At 52.7% G+C, this 20,805-nt stretch overlaps 3 protein-coding genes across 7 annotated transcripts; 1 reads left to right on the forward strand and 2 right to left on the reverse strand.

The window, feature by feature from the left end:
* Nucleotides 1–1,611: 1,611 nt before the first annotated feature.
* Nucleotides 1,612–2,740, forward strand: SDHAF1 (succinate dehydrogenase complex assembly factor 1). The gene has a single exon (XM_055551963.1). The coding sequence runs from the start codon at nt 1,729–1,731 to the stop codon at nt 2,083–2,085; it is 357 nt and encodes a 118-aa protein (XP_055407938.1). The 5' UTR covers nt 1,612–1,728; the 3' UTR covers nt 2,086–2,740.
* Nucleotides 2,741–9,099: 6,359 nt separating this feature from the next.
* Nucleotides 9,100–14,343, reverse strand: SYNE4 (spectrin repeat containing nuclear envelope family member 4). Its single transcript, XM_055552505.1, has 8 exons — nt 14,106–14,343; nt 13,545–13,695; nt 12,307–12,450; nt 11,509–11,703; nt 11,189–11,437; nt 10,148–10,225; nt 9,408–9,466; nt 9,100–9,315 (listed from the first exon to the last, which is right to left on the reverse strand). Exons 1-8 carry the CDS (start codon nt 14,231–14,233, stop codon nt 9,132–9,134), a joined length of 1,188 nt encoding a protein of 395 aa, XP_055408480.1. The 5' UTR covers nt 14,234–14,343; the 3' UTR covers nt 9,100–9,131.
* A 481-nt stretch (nt 14,344–14,824) lies between these two features.
* On the reverse strand, nt 14,825–20,678 carry ALKBH6 (alkB homolog 6). 5 transcript variants are annotated; one of them, XM_055551403.1, is made up of 7 exons: nt 20,333–20,532; nt 19,702–19,784; nt 19,326–19,394; nt 17,408–17,468; nt 16,885–17,036; nt 16,558–16,674; nt 14,867–15,339 (listed from the first exon to the last, which is right to left on the reverse strand). In XM_055551403.1, the coding sequence occupies exons 2-7, from the start codon at nt 19,753–19,755 to the stop codon at nt 15,076–15,078; spliced, it is 717 nt and encodes a 238-aa protein (XP_055407378.1). In that variant the 5' UTR covers nt 19,756–19,784; nt 20,333–20,532; the 3' UTR covers nt 14,867–15,075. The 5 variants fall into 5 exon arrangements, with proteins under 5 accessions (XP_055407380.1, XP_055407379.1, XP_055407378.1 ...); XM_055551402.1 differs by lacking the exon at nt 20,333–20,532 and adding an exon at nt 20,585–20,678 and having other exon boundaries at nt 14,869–15,339; XM_055551405.1 differs by lacking the exons at nt 16,885–17,036; nt 20,333–20,532 and adding an exon at nt 20,585–20,678 and having other exon boundaries at nt 14,825–15,339; nt 19,306–19,394.
* Nucleotides 20,679–20,805: the final 127 nt, after the last annotated feature.

Consider the following 20,805-nt stretch of genomic DNA (forward strand, 5'->3'; position numbering starts at 1 on the left):
CTTGTGGCTCAGCTGGTAAAGAATCTGCCTGCAATGCACGAGACCTGGGTTTGATCCCTGGGTTAGGAAGATCCCCTGGAGAAGGGAATGGCAATCCACTCCAGTATTCTGGCCTGGAGAATTGCATGGACTTGCCTCCAAAATCACTGCAGATGGTGAATGCAGCCATGAAATTAAGACACTTACTCCTTGAATGAAAAGCTATGACCAACCTAGACAGCATAGTAAGTAGAAACATTACTTTGCTGACAAAGGTCCATCTAACCAAAGCTATGGTTTTACCAGAAGTCATGTATGGATGTGAGAGTTGGACTATAAAGAAAGCTGAGCGCCAAAGAATTAATGCTTTTGAACTCTGGTGTTGGAGAAGACTCTTGAGAGTCCCTTGGATTGCAAGGAAATCAAACCAGTCAATCTTAAAGGAAATCAGTGCTGAATATTCATTGGAAGGACTGATGCTGAAGCTGAAACTCCAATACTTTGGCCACTTGATGCGAAAAACTGACTCATTAGAAAAGACCCTGATGCTGGGAAAGATTGAAGGCAGGAGACGGGAAGGACAGAGGATGAGATGGTTGGATAGCATCACCTACTCGATGGACATGAGTTTGAGCAAGCTCCGGGAGTTGGTGATGGACAGGGAAGCCTGGCGTGCTGCAGTTCATGGGGTGGCAAAGAGTCAGAGACGACTGAGCGACTGAACTGAACTACTCCCAGACTCAAGCCCTCTCCCTAGCCCCTGACCAGCCTACCCTCTTGCGGAAGGACGCATGACCAGATGCGCGGAGGCGTGGTCGCACGCTGGGCGGAGGGATCCCGGGTTATCGTTTCCCGGTCTCCCACGCTCCGGGTGCTGGCAGGTGCGGGTAGGTGCTGGTAGGGTGTTGAGCAGGTCGTGGCCTTGCGGGCCTCCCAGCGCTACGAGGACACCTCCGAATAGACTGCGGGAACTATAACGGAATTGCGCCTGACTACCTGATACTTCCTGGCGGTCTGCGGAGTGCCAACATAGTCGAAGAGTTCCGTGTGGGCTGGATTCGGCTTCAACAGCTAGGGAGGCCCCTCCCTCTCCTACCCTCAGATCCGAGGCCCCTCCGTCTCCTACCCTCAGATCCGGCTCACATCGGCAGACAGCGCTACCGGCCCAAACTGGCTGCGTTTGGGGCTTATAGCCCACGGCATATTCTCAGCATGTTCTGCCTGCTGTGACCCAGCACTTTACCGCGTATTCCCGTCCCCAAGGGTTGGGACCCTCGATGTACACGTGCTCTGGGAGTGGGGACGCACGGAGCTTCCCATGGTTGCTTTAATAAATGAGGATAAACCCACGTGTGTGCCCGTCTTCTCTCCCCCAGTGCCCCCAGAGCTCTGGGGAACACAAGGATCCTAACCTCTAGCTCTCTCCACTCGCAGGACCCAAGAGTCAGGTCAGGATCCCCTGGTCTCTTCCGACCCCAAACCTAAGAGTCTCAGGGTCTAGCGTCCTCCTCCTCCAGGCCCTCAGGAGTACCGTCCTCTCAAGGACACTGATGTGCAGTGGAGCGGGCCAGTGAACCATTAGCTCCGCCCCTTACACACAACATTGTGACGTAGAGGCAGCGACAACCTATGAGGCGCGAAGGCGCCGCAAAGCTGGGAGCGGGAGGCGGAAGTTCCTATGGCTGTGTTTCACCGCTTCTCCCGCCTGTGCTCGGGCGCCGCTAGGTGCCCCGCGGCCCAGCTGCTACCATGAGCCGGCACAGCAGGTTGCAGAGGCAAGTTCTGAGTCTGTACCGCGAACTGTTGCGCGCTGGGCGCGGGAAGCCGGGCGCCGAGGCACGGGTGCGGGCGGAGTTCCGGCAGCACGCCTGCCTGCCACGCTCCGACGTACTGCGCATCGAGTACCTGTACCGCCGCGGTCGGCGCCAGCTCCAGATGCTACGTTCGGGCCACGCCACGGCCATGGGTGCCTTCGTGCGTACGCGGGGCCCGACCGAGGAGTCCAACGGCGCGGAGGCCCCAGGGACCCTGTCTGGTGAAGGTGACGACCCGAGGAAACCGCTAGACAGCATGAGGACACCGAAGACCCCGCTGGATGGACGGTGACCGGCTGAAGGGCTCGCCGGATGGCTCAGGGGGACTGGAGGACTGGGGAGCCCCCTGATGGAAAGTGAGAGGTCTTGAGAAACTAAATAGACAGATTGAGGTAGTTGAATAACCCTCCTGGGACGTGGGGTGCGATGGCGAGAAATGCCCGGCTTTACTTGCTGTATGGTACCGAGTCAGACTTAACCAATGAGGCTTGGGGCGGATTGTCAAACTGCAAGCTACTTATCCTAAGGCCTGGGGAGCCAAGACGCCCCTCTGTTGGACAGAAAGAGACTGACGCCCTTGTCTAGAACCCTGAGAAATACCACTACTGGCTCCTCAAAGAGACTCCCCTCTCCTGTATTTAACTCTGAGAAGAGCAGATGAGGAGGAGTTTCGGACGATGCCCTGATGGACGGTGAGAAGCCTGGAAACCCCCTCAGAAAAATCTTTACTCCATTGAGACCAACTGGGATTGGTGAGGAAGGGGGTAAGGGATCTCTCACCCCGCTAATCATTTAAAGACCCCCTCAAGACCTCTACATGATGGTTCTGAGGGGGAAACCTCCCCCCACCCACCCCTATTCCTGCTCCTTTCCCTTCTCAAGACTGTTGGACAAAAAGGCAATAAAATGGGGGTGTGCTTACTTCCCTGTTGGTGTTGGTAAAGATTTGATGTGTTTGGGGGATTTTGAGAGTTATCAAGAAGTGACCCTCTGGCAGGGATGGGTGTGGGGAACCCTCTAGAATGGCAGATTGGTTGGAGCAGCATAGTTCTTTCTCCTGGGCAGATCCATGGAGGGAACCCACCCTGGTTTGACCCCCAAGGAAGCCCCTGTTGACCTCTTAATGGAAGGTAGTGAGGCGGAAGAGGAATGGTGGAGCTGAGGAGGCCTGGCTGGTAACCCCTGCGGTAGTAGTGGGACCCTCAAACCTGGCTAAGGAGTCCAGCCTCAGCTACAAGCTGGAATTGTTAGCAAGGCCTAGGGGTTGGAAAGGAGAGGTGGACCCATAGGCCACAGACATACCTCTTCCCATGCCCCAGAGGGACATGCCCTAGACATTCCCTGAGGTGCTGCATTTTGTAGCCCTCAGCTGTATTTGCACCCATTAAAAGCAGTTGAGAGGAGGAGGACCTCAGGAAAGGAACTCAGAGCTCAGATCAAAGGCAGGATGCCATGGCATGCCTGCTGCTCAGTCTTGTCTGACTCATTGTAACCTCATGGACTGTAGCCTGTGAGGCTCCTTTGTCCATAGAATTTTTTCCAGGCAGGAATACTGGAATGAGTTGCTATTTCCTACTCCAGGGGATCTTTTCAACCCAGGGATTGAAACCACGTCTCTTGGGTCTCCCGCATTGGCAGGCAGGTTCTTTACCCCTGCGCCACCTGGGAATCCCCAAAGGTAGGATGGACCAAAGAGAAACACAGTCTCTCCCCCAATCCCAGTGGGGGAGGCAGATACTCAAATAGTTATAAAATGAGGTTGAAATCTGAAGAATTATGAGGTGTTTGCCAGAATGTAGGGATAAGCTTCTAAGCAGGGGAACCGTGTGGATAAAGGCCTGGAGAGGGCGAAGGGGAGAAACGCTGGGGCCTGGAGTGCCCCAGAGCACAGGCTGTGCAGTTCATGCAAGTGTCTTCTACTTCAGCTTTGTCTCTGGTTGGTACTCAGCCTCCATGACCATGTTCATCTGTCCACCTCAGTTTCTTCCACCAGGGTGTTGCTATTAATCCTGGCCTGGCTGCATTTCAGAGTAAAAACCAAAATCTTGAAAGTGGCTAGTGGAGTTAAGTCCTACCCATCCAGCCTGCATTAGAGCTCCACCTGCATCTCCCTCCTCTTCCTCCTGCTCATTCCTGGCTCCAAGATCTTGAGCCCTAATAAGGTCCAGGATGGGAGCTTCTGGCAGGGTTGCAGGCAGTGATCGAGTTCTCACTGGGGCTGGGTGTCCTGGTCAGAAGGGAGTTACTGGGTGAATGTCGGGTGATTAAGAGCTTGGACTCTGGAACTGGAATGCTTAGGTTTGAATCGCAGTTCTAATTTACTGATTACTTGATCAGAGGCAAGTGATTTAACCTCCTTGTGCCTCAACACCCTTAGCTGCCAAATGGGCGTGCTGACTACAATAGTGTCTCCCTTATGCAGCTGTTATGGTATGTTTTTGTTCAGTCGCTAAGTTGTGGCTGACTCTTTGCAACCCCATGGACTGCAGCACAGCAATTCATTCCCAGTTCATTACCATCTCCCTGAGTTTACTCAAACTCATCTCCATTGTCTTGGTGATGCCATCCAACCATCTCATCTGTCCTCCCCTTCTCCTCCTGCCTTCAGTCTTTCCCAGCATCAGGGTCTTTTCTAATGAATCGACTCTTTGCATCAGGTGGCCAAAGTATTGGAGCTTTAGCATCTGTCCTTCCAATGAATATTCAGGATTGATTTTCTTTAGGATTGACTGGTTTGATCTCCTTGCTGTCCAAGAGACTCTCAAGAGTCTTCTCCAACATCACACTTTGAAAACATCCATTCTTTGGCTCTCAGCCTTTTTTATAGTCCAAACTCTCACGTGACTACTGGAAAAACCATAGCTTTGACTATATAGACCTTTGTCAGCAAAATGATGTCTGCTTTTGAAAACACTGTCTAGGTTGGTCATAGCATTTCTTCCAAGGAGCAAGCATCTTTTAATTTCATGGTGCAGTCACCATTATGACACAGTGAATTAAGTACCTGCGGCAGCAGAGGGTGATGTCCCAACCCCATAACCCTCCTGTCTACTTTAGTTCACTTGTAGCTGCAGAGGAGGGTTCCCAAGAGACTGCCAGCTTCCTGCTCTGAGCCCCTGCATCTCTGCTCTTCTGCTTGAGGGCTTTCTAGGAATTATGAGAGGTGGGTTAATGCCCTCAGGAGCAACCGCAGCCTGTGGGGGACTACAGTCACTGGATAAGTGCCCCAGTTGCCTGTTGTCTGGTGGGACTGAGCCCCAGGTACTCAGTGGCTCCCGCACCATAAGCATATGTTTTGCTTTTGCCCTGTTCACTGTCTCTCATTCCCTAACTCCTGCCTCCTGGGATCACGTCGCAAATAAACCACCTCACTCAAGCCCTTATCTCAGAATGTACTGATGTTAAACCACCCTCCTTGGTCTTGTCTGTGTCTGCTGCTGTGTTTTCGCTCTTCTAAGGGACAGGGTCACTGCTTGTCAACCTGTCAAAGAATCTCCTGATCTAAAAAAAATTGCTATAAAGGACTTAGGGGGTTAGAATAATTTGGAATATGGATTGTGGCTTAATAATAGAATGGAATTGAGTGTTGAAATTTCCTGAATCCAGTAACTATACTCTAGTCGTGTAAGACAGTGTCCATGACATTAAAAACTCTACACTGAAGTATTTAGGAGTAAAGAGCATCATGTCTACAACTTAGTCTCAGATGGTTCCAAAATATATGCATAGATATATTACTGAGAGTGTGAATGGTGAAGCCCATGGGGTTAAATGTTAACAACTGATGAAGGTGGGTAAAGGGTATGTGAGAGTTTCTTGTTACTAGTCTTAAAGCTTTTCAGGAATTTGAAACAAAACAAAAAGTTACCAAAAAGACAATGGTCATATCAGTGTCTTACTGGTCATTTGTCTTTGGATGCCAGATATCTTCACACACAGGGTATATTTTTACAAGAGATTTGAGAAAAGCAAAGCCTGTATTTTCTGAGACTTGGATAGATCTCTCATGCATAACTTTCTCACAGATTTAGCAATCAATTTAAATTCCTGACCTTCAAAATAGTAACATCTGCTCTCCCTCACAGGTTCTGATCTCCACCCTGTCGGGAATGACAGGTCACTAGACTATGTTCTTGTCTTGGATCACAAGCTCCACTGTTCCAAAAGGGTGACCAGGTGCATGAGGTGGTTCAGGGGGCCCTGGGGAATTCTGGGAAACTCATCATACTGGATGAGGAGCCACAGGTCACACTGCAAATTCCCACCCATCCCGTTCATCTCTCTTTCCCTAGAATGTCAGCTCCACAGGGACCAGGATTTTAGCCTGTCTTGTTCACAGTCATAATCCTGCTCTTTGACCTGGTTCATAGCAGACACTCAGTGAGTAGTAAATGAATGAGTGAATGACATGGATTTGCTCCATTACTGAATCGGTTGGGATGATACTGCCAAGACTCTGCCCATCCATCCAATTTGCTGGTGACCCCAGGGACACCATGCCTCCTCCTCAGCTGGGGACAGGACCTGGTCTGGCAGTTGAAAGAGAACAGACCCAGGTTTGCACAGACTTCTCTCTGAGTGTGGAATTACTCTGAGGATCTGCTGCTTCCTGCCCCCCACCCCCCCACCCCAGGGTCCATTCCCCCTTCTGGTAACAGCTCCCTGATTTTTTTTTTTTTTTGAGAACTACTCCCCCCTACCTATTTCAGTACAAGCAAGGCTGACTGCAGCCCCCAGTGAAGCATGTGACACTAGCCAGAGGAGGTGGCTTCAGGACTTAGATGGTAAAGAATCCGCCTGCAATGCAGGAGACCTGGGATTGATCCCTGGGTTAGGAAGATCCCCTGGAGAAGGGAATGGCTATCCACTCCAGTGTATTCTTGCCTGGAGAATTCCATGGACAGAGGATCCTGGTGGGCTACAGTCCATGGGGTCACAAAGAGTCAAACACAACTAAGCGACTTTCACTTCACTGCAACTCTCCTATTGGGCTTCCCAGGTGGTGCTAATGGTAAAGAACCTGCCTACCAATGCGGGAGACATAAGAGACTCGGGTTTGATCCCTGGAGGACAGGACAGCAACACATTCCAGTATTCTTGCCTGGAGAATCCCATGTACTGAAGCGACTTAGCACACACACACAGAACTCTCTATTGACTGCTAAATTGGTGGGATGTAAGCTTGGCAGTTTCGAGGGGCACTCCCCACCATTTGGATAAGACTGAAGCCAGAACAGGAAAGAACTGAGCCCCTGGATCCAGCTGTGCTTGCAGTCCTGAACTTTTAAGTTACCCACAAAAATTAATTATTAATTCCCAATTTTTTTTAAGAGATTACTGCTGTTTTTGTTTGCTTTAAGTATTTATTTATTTGGCTGCGCCGGGTCTTAGTTGTGGCATGCAGAATCTTTAGTTGCATCATGCGGGCTCTTTATTTCTTTAGTTGTGGCATTCGAACTCTTAGTTTCAGCACATGGGAGCTTCAGTCTGCGTTGCAGCATGTGAGATCTTCAGTTGCAGCATTCAAACTCTTAGTTTGGGCATGTGGGATCTAGTTCCCTAACCAGGGAACTGGGCCCCCTGCATAGGGTGCTCACTGTCTTAGCCTTAAATCAATGGAGACTGGGTTTCACTCACTTGCTCCGTGTGTGGCCTCAGGCTGGTGGCTTCCCCTCTAGAGCCTCAGTTTCCCATTTCTGTTAAGCAGGGACACATCATTGGGTGGTTGTGAGAATTCAAGGAAGTGTCTGTCTTAAGTGCACATCCAGGAGACTAGCATGGGGTCCTGCCTCTGTTCTTGAGTCTGGTTCTGCTCCACCTCTTGTCCTGATACTTTAAGCTCTGGGAGAGGATAAGCTTAGACACCTGAGGCTGGGGACGACTCCAGGACTGAGCCCTGGCAGTTCAGCTTGGTGAGCTGGGAGAAGAGGGCTTTCACAGTCCAGTCAGTGATGGCCAGCCTGGGAGCCCACCATGTAGAGTGAACAGAGCACCTGGATGAATGCAGGTCAGGGGCTAAAGCAAGTGCTGTCAGCAACCCACCAACATCCCTCCACCCCTCCTGTATACCTGCACCCCTCTAGTAGCCTGTGGCAAGCACCTATACCTCTTTGCCTGAGGGTCTTTACAGGCAGGAGAGGCTGGAAGTGCTGGGGAGTTAACATCTCCAGGATTAATCCTGAATCAATGAGCGATGAGAGCTGGTACATATATGCCACAAGTCCTTCACCTCCTGTGTGCCCCACAGTCTCCCAAAGGTCCCAAGGGGGATGGCACGCCAATGCCCAGAGAAGCAACCAGCTCATTGACTCCCTTCCCTGGTTCACTTCCCACTCCCCTATCAATTTGCCTAGGATCACCCCCCCAAAAAAACTACCTGTGCTTGAGGGACTTCCCTTGTGGTCAAGTAGCTAAGACTCCACTCTCCCAATGCAGGGGGCCCAGGTTTGATCCCTGGTCAGGGAACTAGATCCCACATGCCACAACTAAGAGTTCAAATGACACAACTAAAGATCCCTCATGCTGCAACTAAGACCCAGCACAGACAAATTATAATTAAATAAAAATACCCCATAAAAAATGGGGTATATAAATATATACACACCATATTTTAAAACCAAAAAACTACCTGTGCTTGAATCTTTGTCTGATGGTCTGGGGGAACCCAACCCAAGATGGGCTGATTCAATTCTATATTCTGTGCTCAAGGCAAAGGGATCTGTGGAGGGGGTTGTCTAGATGTACCAGGGTCGTATCAAAGATTGTCAGTATTCAAGCATCCAGTATCCTCGCACATCCTGCTATAGAATGAAGGTGTGTGTCCCCTCAATACTCATAACCCTCAATGTGATGGTATTAGGAGGTGTGGGGCCTTTGGGAGCTGATCAGATCATGAGGGTGGAGGCCTCATGAAAGGGATTAGTGCCCTTCTAAGAGACCCCAAAGAGGGACTTCCCTAGGGTCCAATGGTTGACTCCATGCTTCCAATGCAGGGGGTGTGAGTTCAACCCCTGGCCAGGGAACTAAGATCTCACGTGCCATGTGGCCAAAAAAAAAAAAAAAGAGAGAGAGAGAGAGACCTCAGAGAGTTCCCTGGCCCCTCTTTGATGTGAGGACACAGGAAGAAGATGGCTATCGATGAACCAGGAAGTGGATCCTCATTAGACACTGAATCTATCAGCACCTTGATCTTGGACTTTTCAGCACCCAGAACTGTGAGAAACCAACTTCTGTTGTTTCTAAGCCACTCAGTCTATGTTATTTGGTTATAGCAGCCCAAACAGACTAAGACATATCCTTTAACACTGACTATTTATTACATATGACTAGACTGCATTCTCACATTGGAGGGGGACCATTGACATAGCTGAGCTCCAGGTAAGGTGTCCTGATCAGTTGGGCAGGAGAGCAGCAGGAGCCCCCTGACGTGGGCAGGAACAATGTGATACCCACCAGGAAAAGGAAGAGGAGGATGAGGAGATGGAAGAAGGTCAGAGGTCGCCTGGATGCAGGAGTGGGCACTCTGTGAAGGGAAATACAGTGTTAAACATACCAGTGGGTGCCACCGTGAGCCCTGTCCCCCAAACCCCCAGACTCTTCTCCCAAACATCTTACCCAGGGTCTGCCTCCAGCATCACATCTTGGAGACTGGGAGATGCTTGCCTCATCCTGTCCTAAACATAAAGAGTCACCAGCAGCAGAATGGGTGGAAGTGACATTTAATGTGCTCTTCACCTTACTACCATAGACAGGCAGAACTGGGCTTATTTCTCCTCCTTTCCTAGCACCCCTTCCATCCTCAAGCCCCCATGGGGACTTGGAATAGTTCCAAGTATAGTGGAGGTCTGTCTGTGCCTTCCTTCCATGCAGTCCCCCTTTTCCTGGTAACGGTGGTTCAACTTGGAGAGGATGGTATCATAACTTCCTACTTTTCTGAATTCACAATTCTACCGCCATGACTAGGCATGTGACCAGATCTGGCCAATCAAAGCGCTCCGTCAGCTTGGCTACTGTGATTGGTGGCGAAGCAAGAGTCCAACCTAGAACTTTTGCTGCCTGTGAGTCCGGAGCATTCTCTTCTGGGGTGAGTGAGCCAGTGGGAAGTGAATGTGTAGCTGCTGGGGCAGCCATGTTGCTGAGAAATCCACCGTGAAGTAGAACCCAAGACAGGGAGGCACTGCGCCCTGGCAGTATTTGAGGTCTGAAATTCAACAGCACCTGGACTTTTCAGTTAAGTGGGGAAAAAGAACAACAACCCAGCATCCCCTTTTTTGTGTGTAATTCAGTCAGGGTTGGGTTGCTGTCACTTGCTATCACAATTCCTGAGTGATACACCTGGCTGAGGACCAACTCACTCGAGACTTCCAGAGCAGGGGTTGTCTTCGGTGACTTGCTATGTGTTTCCGGTGGCTGAGGCCCGACATGAGCATGTCCTGTTGGGGGAGAGAGGTGTGGGGTTCTTGGAGAATCAGTAACAGACACAAAGTTGAGGAAGGGCTACGATGGCAGTATGGTGTCATATAGATGAGATTCTGGGGGAAGAGCGAGATCTCAGGGAGAGATGAAGAGAGGGCCAGAGCCCAACAACAACAAACCCGAGAAGAGAGACATTATTTATTCATTCACTCAACAAATATTTAATGCGTGTCTGTTACACTCCAGGTACTGTTCTAGGAGTTGAGGACACAGAGGGCACAAAAGCAGGCAAAATGCTGGCACACATGGAGTTTATATTCTAGCAGGAGAGAGACAGACTGTAATTTAATAAATATATAATGTCAAGATGTGGTAAGTACTGTTAGGTACTAACTTTTCACTCAGTCGTGTCCGACTCTTTGTGACCCCATGGACTACAAAGTCTATGGAATTCTCCAGGCCAGAATACTAGAATACTGGAGTGGGTAGCCACTCCCTTCTCCAGGGGATCTTCCCAACCCAGGGATCAAACCCAGGTCTCCCACATTGTAGGCAGATTCTTTACCAGCTGAGCCACCAGGGAAGCCCAAGTAAGAGGATAAGGAGTGATAATGTTCTGAGGCCAGGGCAGGTCTCTCTGAAGGGGTGATGTTTGAGGAGAGACTGGAGTAAAGGAGGAGGGGAGCTGGGCATGCATCTGGGGGTTTGGAGATGGGAGTGTATTTGAAATGTCTGAAGAGCCAGGAGGGTAGTGTGGTTGTGGCGGGGTGAGTGAGGTGGAGAGTGAGAGGAAATGAGGGAATGTAGATACAACAAAGAGACCAGGAAGGAGAACACCGAGACACCAAAAGAGAAATAGACACTGGGAGAGACAGAGCCAGAGGTTTGAAGGCCTTCTCAAAAGGCAAGGACCCTGCTAGGAGACACACAGAGGGTCCCATGGGTGCTTGGAGGAAGGAGGTCACCCCACCTGCTCTCACCTCCAGGCTTTGTCCTCTGCTCTGGGGGCCCCTGTGGCCACACAGCTCACATGGAGCCTCTGGTGTCCGGGCTGTCCTTCGCCCTAAAGGCTCAAGGTCCCCAATGTCCCCCGCCGGGTCCCATTCCAACTCTGCTGGCGTAGGGAGGCTACTGGGTGCCCAGGGCCCCCAGACCCCACCAGGGCCCGGCCCATCTAAGTCCCCCTCAAACTCCAAGTCCTGTTCCAGTGTGCTGGCCTCCTCCAACACCTGCTCAGAGGACAGAGGTCATGAAGATTGAGACTGGCACCCGCGCCAGGGACTGCCAGGGTGGGCCATACCAGGCTGGTGCTGACCAGCTGGGCCTGCAGCCGCCACAGCTGCCAGAAGATGCTGTCTTGGTGGGCTCTGAAGGCGCTCAGGACTTGCTCCAGGGCTGCCCGGGCCTGAGGCTCACTGCGCTGCGCCAGCCCCTCACCAAATGCCAGCAGTGCATCTAAACGCTCAGCTGCCCCACGTAGGTCTGCCTGTAGTGCCTGGGTACACATGGTTGGACATCATCAGTACACCCCACCCCGCTGCCTACACACACACACACACACTGGGTACACATGGTTGGACATCATCAAGACACCCCATACCACACCACCCTGCTGCCTACACACAGACACACACACACACACATACTGGGTACACATGGTTGGACATCATCAGTACACCCCACCCCGCTGCCTACACACACACACACACACACACACACACTGGGTACACATGGTTGGACATCATCAATACACCCCACCCCGCTGCCTACACACACACACACACACACACACACACACTGGGTACACATGGTTGGACATCATCAATACACCCCACCCCGCTGCCTACACACACACACACACACACACACACACACACACTGGGTACACATGGTTGGACATCATCAAGACACCCCATACCACACCACCCTGCTGCCTACACACAGACACACATAGACACACACACCACAGGGGCACCAGAACACCAGAGACCTAGGACTGGAGTTACTACCCCCACCCTCTTCCCATCCAGACATGAGGAACATGGAACAGATCCATTTCCAAGGGAAGCTGGCCCCGACTCCTGAGGCCCTTACCCACCTGCAGCTGGACCATCCTGCTCTGGGCTGACATGCAGGGCCCCAGGCTTCGCTCCAAGTCCTGCAGCCAGAGGCCCAGCCCCAGAAGACAAAGATGCAGACTGTCCTGCTCAGCCTCCAATACCTCCCGGCCAGAGATGGGGTGCTGGGGAACACAAAGCTGAGTCAGGGCCAGTGAGCCAACCTGGACCTTGTTCCCACTCCATTGCACCCAGGCTCCTGCCTTCCGGATGCTTCTCTGCAGCAGAGTCCATCTGTGGGTGTGCCCCAAGGACGCTCTCACCTAGAGAAACTTCCCAGTGGAGTCAGGCCAGAGAACCTCTAGTTCAAGTTCTCCAGGTTTTCAAGGCTCCTAGAAACTTGTCCATATAGGGCCTGGGGGTCTTGGAGAGGGAGGAGTAATGGAACTGAATTACTCCCACAGGGAACACCAGGGCCAATGATGAGATAATTCTTGGACTTCCCTGGTGGTCCAGTGGTTAGGAGCCCACCTGCCAATGCAGGGGACACGAGTTCGATCCCTGGTCCAATGCTGTATGGCAACTAAGCCTGCGCTGCATCTCAACTACTGAGCCCATGCACCGCATCTAGAAAGCAGCCCCACTACGAAGAGTCAGACACATTGGAGTACCTGAACAATAAAAACTCTCCGCAACTAAAGAAAGCCCACATGCAGCAATGAAGACTGAGCACAGCCATGCTGCTCCTGTTGCTGCTGCTGCTAAGTCGATTCAGTCGTGTCCGACTCTGTGCGACCCCATAGACGGCAGCTCACCAGGCTCCCCCTTCCCTGGGATTCTCCAGGCAAGAACACTGGAGTGGGTGTTCTGCACCTGGATGGTCCAGCTGCAGACCACTGGAGTGGGAGTCCTTCAATGCATGAAAGTGAAAAGTCAAAGTTAAGTCGCTCAGTTGTGTCCAACTCTTAGCGACCCCATGGACTGCAGCCCACCAGGCTCCTCCATCCATGGGACTTTCCAGGCAAGAGTATTGGAGTGGGGTGCCATTGCCTTCTCCGCAGCACAGCCATAAATAAATAAAATATTAACATATAATTCTCTCTCAGTTGATAAAATATGAAGTACTAGACAGGTCAGGAATCACTGTCTAGAGCATCCCACCCCACACAGTTGGCCAACACTTCCTGAATCATCGCCTCATCCCCGGGGTGGAGGCCAGACTCTGGGAGACAGACAGGAGGTGGGGGCTGGCCCAGGGGCCCAGGTCACCTCAGCTCACCTCTAGGTTTTTGGCTCCAGCTGACTCCTCAAGAGAAGAGCGTGCTGGCAACCTGGGGAGGCCAGCAACAGGCTCCAGGCCCCTCGGCCCACCCCGGAAGTGCTCTGGAGGGTCCAAGGAGTCCTGCCCCAGCTTCTGGGCCTGTTCTGACCTGGGAGGTGGAGGACAGTGACAGGCCTGTGGGTGAGTCTAAGCGAAAGTGAAAGTGAAGTCGTTCAGTCCTGTCTGACTCTTTGCAACCCCATGGACTGTAGCCTACCAGGCTCCTCTGTCCATGGGATTTTCCAGGCAAGGGTACTGGAGTGGGTTGCCATTTCCTTCTCCAGGGGACCTTCCCAACCCAGGGATCGAACCTGGGTCTCCCGCCTTACAGGCAGACGCTTTACCGTCTGAGCCACCAGGTGAGTCTAGGTGCCCATTATTCACTCTACTCCACCCCTGTCCCGTGTTACCTCTCCCATGTCCCCAGGGGGTCTTAGCCACAATACCTCCTACCCTTCAAGGGCCCCTGCTAATGCCCCCACCACTTTGGACCCCAGTTTCTAAAGCCCCAGCCCCTACCTGATGCTCTCCTCTCCAGATGCAATGCAGATTGTTTCTCCAGTAGTGTCCAGTTCCCTAGGGGCTCCAGGGGGGTGACTGAAGGGCTCTGAAGGGGATCTAGGGCCCAGAGGTGGGGGCCGGGCCATATTTGGGAGCCTAGGGACAGAGAGTCGGTGAGGAGCCCCAGCAGGAGCCCTTTTCCTAGCCCCAGTTTCCTCGAAAACTTCCTCAGTAGGACTCACCCAGGCCTGAGGCAGCCAAAAGCCCAGGGGCAGGTTCAGCTCCACCTCCTTCCAGGTGGAACCTGGACCCAGGTAATTTGATGCCTAGCTCAGGTGACCCTACCTCCACTTAACTCCTTCCTCCCTAGTATACCAGTGGCTGACTCTCAAGCTCACCCCACCCAACTAAGGGGTTTCCAGATATGACCCTGCCCTCTCAAGAGCCCCAAGTTCTGAGCCACTCTGAAACCCAGACCTCTCACCCTGGGAACCCACGTCTGCGTGTGCATGCATATTCAGTCGTGTGGGAGGCTTTGCCAACCCCATGGACTGTGGCCTGCCAGGATCCTCTGTCCATGGGATATCGCAGGCAAGAATACTGGAGTGGGTTGCCAGTTCCTACTTTAGGGGATCTTCCCCACTCAGGGATTGAACCTGTGTCTCCCGCATTAGCAGGCGGACTCTTTATCACGGAGCCACCTGGGAAGACCCCCTGGGGGCTCACACCATTTATCCAAGGTCACAGACGCAGCATCCCTCAGGAACCCAAACATTTGCCCACTCCCACCCCCAAATGTCCAAAACCAGAGTAAGACTTTTTTGTAGTTGGTTTATTTGGAATGGGTCCTCTTCCTGTGGTTTCCACACAGGTACCGGAAAATAACCCGAGGGGAGCCGCCTCTACCCCAGAGATCCAAGGTCACAGGGCGGTAGCAGTCCAGAGCGGGAGCGGGCTCGGGAATCCGAGCGGGTCCTGGGTCCTAGCGTCACTTGCTGAGCAGGAGGCCAGCGCGCAGCACGCGGGGGACTCGGCGGATGGTCAGCGAGACGCGGATGCCGCGCACCAGGCGGGCTCCCGGCTGCGCCGAGGGGCAGGCGGCGGCGTTGGGCGGCAGGGAGGCTGCCTCGAGCGCGTCTACGCTGGCTGCCGCGATGCCATGGAGGAGGCGCGTGTAGGCGGTGCCACGGAGCACCAGCAGGCTGCGCGGTTCAAGCAGCAGAGAGGTGGCCGGTCGCGGCGGGGGCCGCGGCTGCAGGGAGGGTTGAAAGTTAGCGGGTACCCAGAATTAGGTGGCGGAGGCAGACGAGAGTTCAGCAGGTTTGGGGGTTCAGGGGGTGAGGGTCAGTGAGTTCCAGGGGCAAAGGCTGTGGGGCAAGTGTGCTCCTAAGAATCAAGGCTTTGGAATGAAAATCCCAAGGGCGACAGGGCCAGGGCCTGGAGGGGAGGGGCACGACGGGAGGGAAGGGGGAGTGGTCGGCAGTCTTGTGGGAAGGGGTAGGAACTAGGCCGCAGATGGGGACGTCTAGGTGTCTAAGGAATCTGCAAGGGTCTGGGACTGAGGGATCAGTGGTCCCAGTAAACTGGGTGAAACTGGGCCGAGGACTTGGCTGAAGCCAGGAAGGGAAGGAGAGAGGAGCAGGTGTGGTCTGGGCGGATGTGGGGTATCTCAGGATGCTTTGAGGACACCAGCAGCCGGGAGCAGACAGGAGCATGTGGGATTGACAAAGGGAGCCCCGGGACTTCCCTGGTGGTCTAGTAGTTAACACTCTGTGGTTCCATTGCAGGAGGTGAAGTTTCTGTTCCTAGCCAGGGAACTAAGGTCCTACATGCTGGGTGGTATGGCCAAATAAATAAGTTTTTTTTTTTTTTTTTTTTTTTAAGGGGGAACCCTAAGGAGCAGCTGTGATCAGGGTGTCCAGGGTAGTTTCTGTGAACACTGGGACGTCAGACATGCATCAGAGAAAGAGGTCAGGGAAAGTGTTGTCATGAGCAACCCTCACAGAAGGAAGGGGGCTTGAGCAGTGAGTCCTGGGTTGAGGTGCCAAGAGAATCTGGAGGTGTCCTGCATGACAGATCACATTATTGGAGTGGGAGGGAGGAGGTCAGTATTGGGGTGCCTATGCAGTGGCCATTGAGAGTCAGGGTGTCTGGGAGGATGTCAGAGACACCCCTGAGGGGATGGTATGGGGGTATCAGGATATCAGTGTCTGTTGGAGAACTGGGGAGCCCTGCCTGTAGTATTGGAGTGCTCACTCTAAATATGTGGGGCCAGGACATCTGTAGGATGTCAGGATAGTCACTCAACAGGTGGGGGTATTGGGGTACCTGTGAAGATCATGATTTCTAGGGCACCCTGCAGGTAGATGGGTATCAGGGCTACCTCATAGGTGGGTGGAACCAGGGTGTCTTGGAGGATATGGGAGGTCGGAGCGCTCACAAGTGGCTGGGGCAACATCTCAGGGCCCACCTGCTCTGTTGGGTTATCATCCTCTGACTGCCGAGGCTCGTAGAGATCCAGTACGGTGTGAGAGCCCAAGCTGATAGTGCTGACGGTCGGGTAGTACAGTGGCCCATCCTCGTGGGGCTGAGGAGTGAGTACCAGAGCTGGATGGGGCAGGAGTCCACACCCCACCCCCCAACCCTCCGAGGTGAAAGGTGTTCCCCAGCTGGGGACAGGGAGGCGAATGCTTGGTTGGGCTATGTGAACTGCTTAATGAGAGTGGACGTGGGTCAACATGATGCCCCGCCCCGTGGTGGGTCCCAGGTCTAGGGGGTGGGGTGAGAGTGTGGTTACCATGATGCCCTCCCCAGGCAGATACTGGTTTACAAGGACGTGATTGGCTGGGAGACCCCCAAAAAGGCTGAGGTCAGACACTTTGTCCACGTAGCGCTGGAGCCATGGTGGCAGTCGCTCAGGAACCATCCCCCGGGGATGGGGGAGCCCACCTGGGGGAGGATGATGGGATGCTGAGGGCACCCAACCAAGGAGCTCTGGCACCAAGGAGCCCCCATTAGGAATATCCTAGTGGTTGGTAGCACTCTGACCTCCTCAGGGACCCCTAACTCTTTGGAGATCCCCACTCCACTCTTCAAAGCTTTCCTGCTTCTCCAAAACCTAGAGATACCCCCCAACCCATCAGGAAATTCTAACCCCTCAAGACCTCTACTGACCCCTCAGAATCCTCCTGATCCTTGGGATCCCTTGAGCCCTCAGGGACCCCCCACCTTGGCCTCAATGTCCTGAGACAATCAAACCTGACATGCCTATCCCAGCCCACATCCCTAGGTCAGCTATGCTCACAGTCAGGGACACTCACCCCAGTTCTGTAACTTCCTCCCGGACAGCTGGGTCCATTTTGGCTTTGGGGCATTGAAGACCTGGGAGATGAAAGGGGGTCAGTCCTTTTTCAAGGACCACCCTCTCTGATTCTCCCACCCAGGCCAACAAAGCGGTTTTTACTTGGGGTGGAAATGGGTCATCTCAGTTTCTGTGGGATCATTCTCTGGGATAGTGTTCCCAGGATTTTGTTGTTTGCCTTTTCCCCCTGTGGAGACCACAAGCCTCAAAGCTGACCTGTGTCTACCAGGATTGAGGAAGGGCTACACAATCAGGGTCTGAATCTACCCAGAGCTCTGGGCTGGATTGGGCTCTTTCAGCCCAGCAAACAGTCTGCACTCTAAATTCTGATCCCTGGGCTATCTCAGGACAGTCTGAGTTCTGGAACCTCCTTGTTCTATTGCCTGGGGGAGAAAAGGTGCTAAACTGGGTTATTCAGTACAGTCAAGAGAGTACTTTGAAAATTCTCCACTGCCAAGACCCCAGGGGTCTAGAAAGGGTTGTTTCAAAGAAGTCTAAGGGACTTCCTGGATGGTTCAGTGGCTGACTCCACACTCCCAATGCAGGGAGCCTGGGTTTGATCCCTGGTCAAGGAACTATTAATATACTCCACATGCTGCAACTAAGAACCTGCATGCCGCAACAAAGTTTGAAGATCCTTAATACCGCAACTAAGACCCGGCACAGCCAAATAAATACTAAAAAATAAAAAGTTGGACTTCCTTGGTGGTCCAGTGGTTAAGAATACACCTGCCAATGCACGGGACATAGGTTCGATCCCTGGTTTGGGAAGATCCCACATGCCGCAGGGCACCTAAACCTGTGTACACAACTACTGAGCCCACACACCCTACAGCCTGTGCTCCAAAACAAGAGAAGCCACTTCAATAAGAAACCCATGCACCACGACAGAGGGTAGCCCCTACTCACCGCAACTAGAGAAAGCTTGCGCACAGCAAGGAAGACCCAGAGCAGCCAAAAATTAATTAATTAATCAAAAAGCATCCTTAAAAAAATAACCCTAAGAAATCTCCTTATTCCCTTCATGGTAATGGGGCTGGGATGGGTTTTCTCAGTAGGAGAGTCTGAGCTTTTAAGCTAACTCATTCCTGGGACTCAAACAAGATAGGAGTAGTTGAGACTGCACAGGGCAGGTTCAGGCTCTATAACCAAGGCTCTGGGGCTGCAAAGGGCTATCCCAGTGCATGGATTCTGAACTTTGTAAAACTCTTCTTTCCCCAAACCTTAAGAATAGAATGCAGACTGTACTATCTAACACAGGTGGTCTGGGCTTGGTAACCTTGTTCCCAAGGCTCTGGGTCTATGCTGAGCTATCAGCAGAGGGAAGCGTTTACTCGTAACATTCTGAGGCCTGAATTATCTCAGCACAGAAACCTGAACATTGTAAATTCTTCATTCCCCAAATCTCAAGGGCCTGAACTGGGCTCTTTCAACATGTGTTGTAACCTCCTTTTCCCTATAACAGTAGCAGGATTGAGTTGTCTTAGCACAGGAAGCCTAAACTCCATAATAACCACCACCTTTCTAGATATCAGTTTGGGAAGTTCCGTGGTGGTCTAGTGGTTAGGATTCAGCGCTTTTATTGCTGTGGCCTGGATTCAGTCCCTGGTTGGGGAATGAGATCCTGCAAGATGTATGACTTGGCCAAAAAAAAAAATCAGTTTGGTTTCCCCTAAGTCTTCTGGGAAAAGCTCTTTTGCCACGCCCCAGCAGGTGTTGAGAAAGGAATAGGGAAGGTGAGGGATGGGTGCTGGGTGGCACTCTCCTTTCTGCCAGGATCTTCACTGTGGCCTTGTGGGCTCTCTCACATGAGAGCTGGGGGTTGGAGAGGGATCTGGGAAGAGGAGAAGAACAGACCAGAACAGTGTTGAGATCACCTGTCGAAGCAAATACTCCTCCTCTTCCTTGGAGATGAAGTCAGGGATGTAGTAGATTACAGGTGGTGCCTAGGACAGAGAGATCCCCCTGAAGGTGTGGCCCTTCCACCTGCAGACTAGTGCTAACACCCATGCGCAGCCCTTCCTCTGGAGCATAGCTCAGGATGTCCCCAAACAGGCCAGGGCCTTAAGCCAAGGGACCGATGACTATTTGGGGGATGAGGAGGTGGGGGTGAGGATAGGGCTGGACCCTGAGGGTAAGAATGGAGAGGGAGGGGTCAGTCCCAGCCCACAAACCCAGGAGCTAGCCTCCCTATCCATCTCCACTCTTATCTCCCGCCCTCTAGTCCCCACCTTCACCCCCAATCCTGACAACCTGCTCCACCCTGAATGGTTCCAGGGCTGGGACCCTGGCATCCTGATCCTCCATCGGCAGCAACTCCAGTTACTCGGTCAGACCTGTGGGGAGGGGAGAACATGCTGAAGTAACCAAGCCTGCCGCCCTCAGACTATGATCCAGCTTTCTGCTCTTACCATGGGCCACAGCCTCAGCTCAGACCTCTAGGGAAACTCTTTTGGTTTCTAAAACCTAAGCCCTCAGTATCTCAAAAGCCACTCACTGCACACCCCCCACACTTGCCCGGACACAAGGAGCACCCAGAATACTCCCCCAAACTCCATCCACCAAAGGTCCATCAAACTACACATATTTGCTGTCTTAAGCTCCCACGGAGAACAGCCTCTGACTCCATCCGCCGCCTTTCCCAAGAGCTCCACACATATCCCCCAGGGCTACACACCAGAGTCCCTTTAAACACCTTGATCTGAGACCTCATCGTAAAAACTGCCATGCCCTGACTAAGCACAGCATAGCATGCATGCCTAAAAACTGCAATCCTGGCTAACAGTCTTCAAGGTCTTCATAGATCCTCCTCCCTCCTCAAGCCCTTTCAGACGCTCCATTCTGAGCACCCTTGTGCCCCCAATCTAAGCCTCCTCAGACATACCCATTTTCAGTCTCCTCGGATCCCCCTACTCTAGACGCCTTTCAGATTTCTCTTCCGGAGCGCCCCTTCACTGCAGCACCCCTGGACCTGAGTCTGACTCCTTTCACGCCCTGAACCCCCTGGATCCCCCGACTCTGTCTTCTAGAATCCCACATTCTGAGCTTCCTCGGACTCCCATATGCGCTACCCTCGGTCCCCACTCTCAGCTCTCTTGGACTGCCATCTCCACCCTCGGCCACCCCGCAAACTGACCGTCCACCAGTGACCCCTTCAACATCCAAATTCAACATCCCAATTCCTTTCCCAGCTACTTCCGCTCCCATGCCGACGCAGGCATCCTCAGACCAATGGGAATTCTCAAAGGCTCTAAAGCTCCGCCTTCCACCCAATAGGCCCTCTCACAGAGTGTCGCCCCGCCCCCTCACCCTCGTTCGGTGATAGGCTATGCCGCCTGGCCTTTGAGCCACTGGACC

This window comes from Bubalus kerabau, chromosome 17 (genome assembly GCF_029407905.1).
Source record: "Bubalus kerabau isolate K-KA32 ecotype Philippines breed swamp buffalo chromosome 17, PCC_UOA_SB_1v2, whole genome shotgun sequence".
NCBI lineage: Eukaryota > Metazoa > Chordata > Mammalia > Artiodactyla > Bovidae > Bubalus > Bubalus kerabau.

Coding starts and splice junctions, on each gene's coding strand:
- SYNE4 (XM_055552505.1), bottom strand. CDS start 14,233: ATGGCCCGGCCCCCACCTCTGGGCCCTAGATCCCCTTCAGAGCCCTTC. Junction 11,438..11,508: donor AGCTGGTCAGCACCAGCCTG/GTATGGCCCACC, acceptor TCCTCTGAGCAG/GTGTTGGAGGAGGCCAGCAC. Junction 10,226..11,188: donor GCAGAGGACAAAGCCTGGAG/GTGAGAGCAGGT, acceptor CTCCCCCAACAG/GACATGCTCATGTCGGGCCT.
- SDHAF1 (XM_055551963.1), top strand. CDS start 1,729: ATGAGCCGGCACAGCAGGTTGCAGAGGCAAGTTCTGAGTCTGTACCGC.
- ALKBH6 (XM_055551403.1), bottom strand. CDS start 19,755: ATGGAGGATCAGGATGCCAGGGTCCCAGCCCTGGAACCATTCAGGGTG. Junction 17,037..17,407: donor GAGGAAGTTACAGAACTGGG/GTGAGTGTCCCT, acceptor ATCCTCCCCCAG/GTGGGCTCCCCCATCCCCGG. Junction 16,675..16,884: donor TGCCTGGGGAGGGCATCATG/GTAACCACACTC, acceptor CTCACTCCTCAG/CCCCACGAGGATGGGCCACT.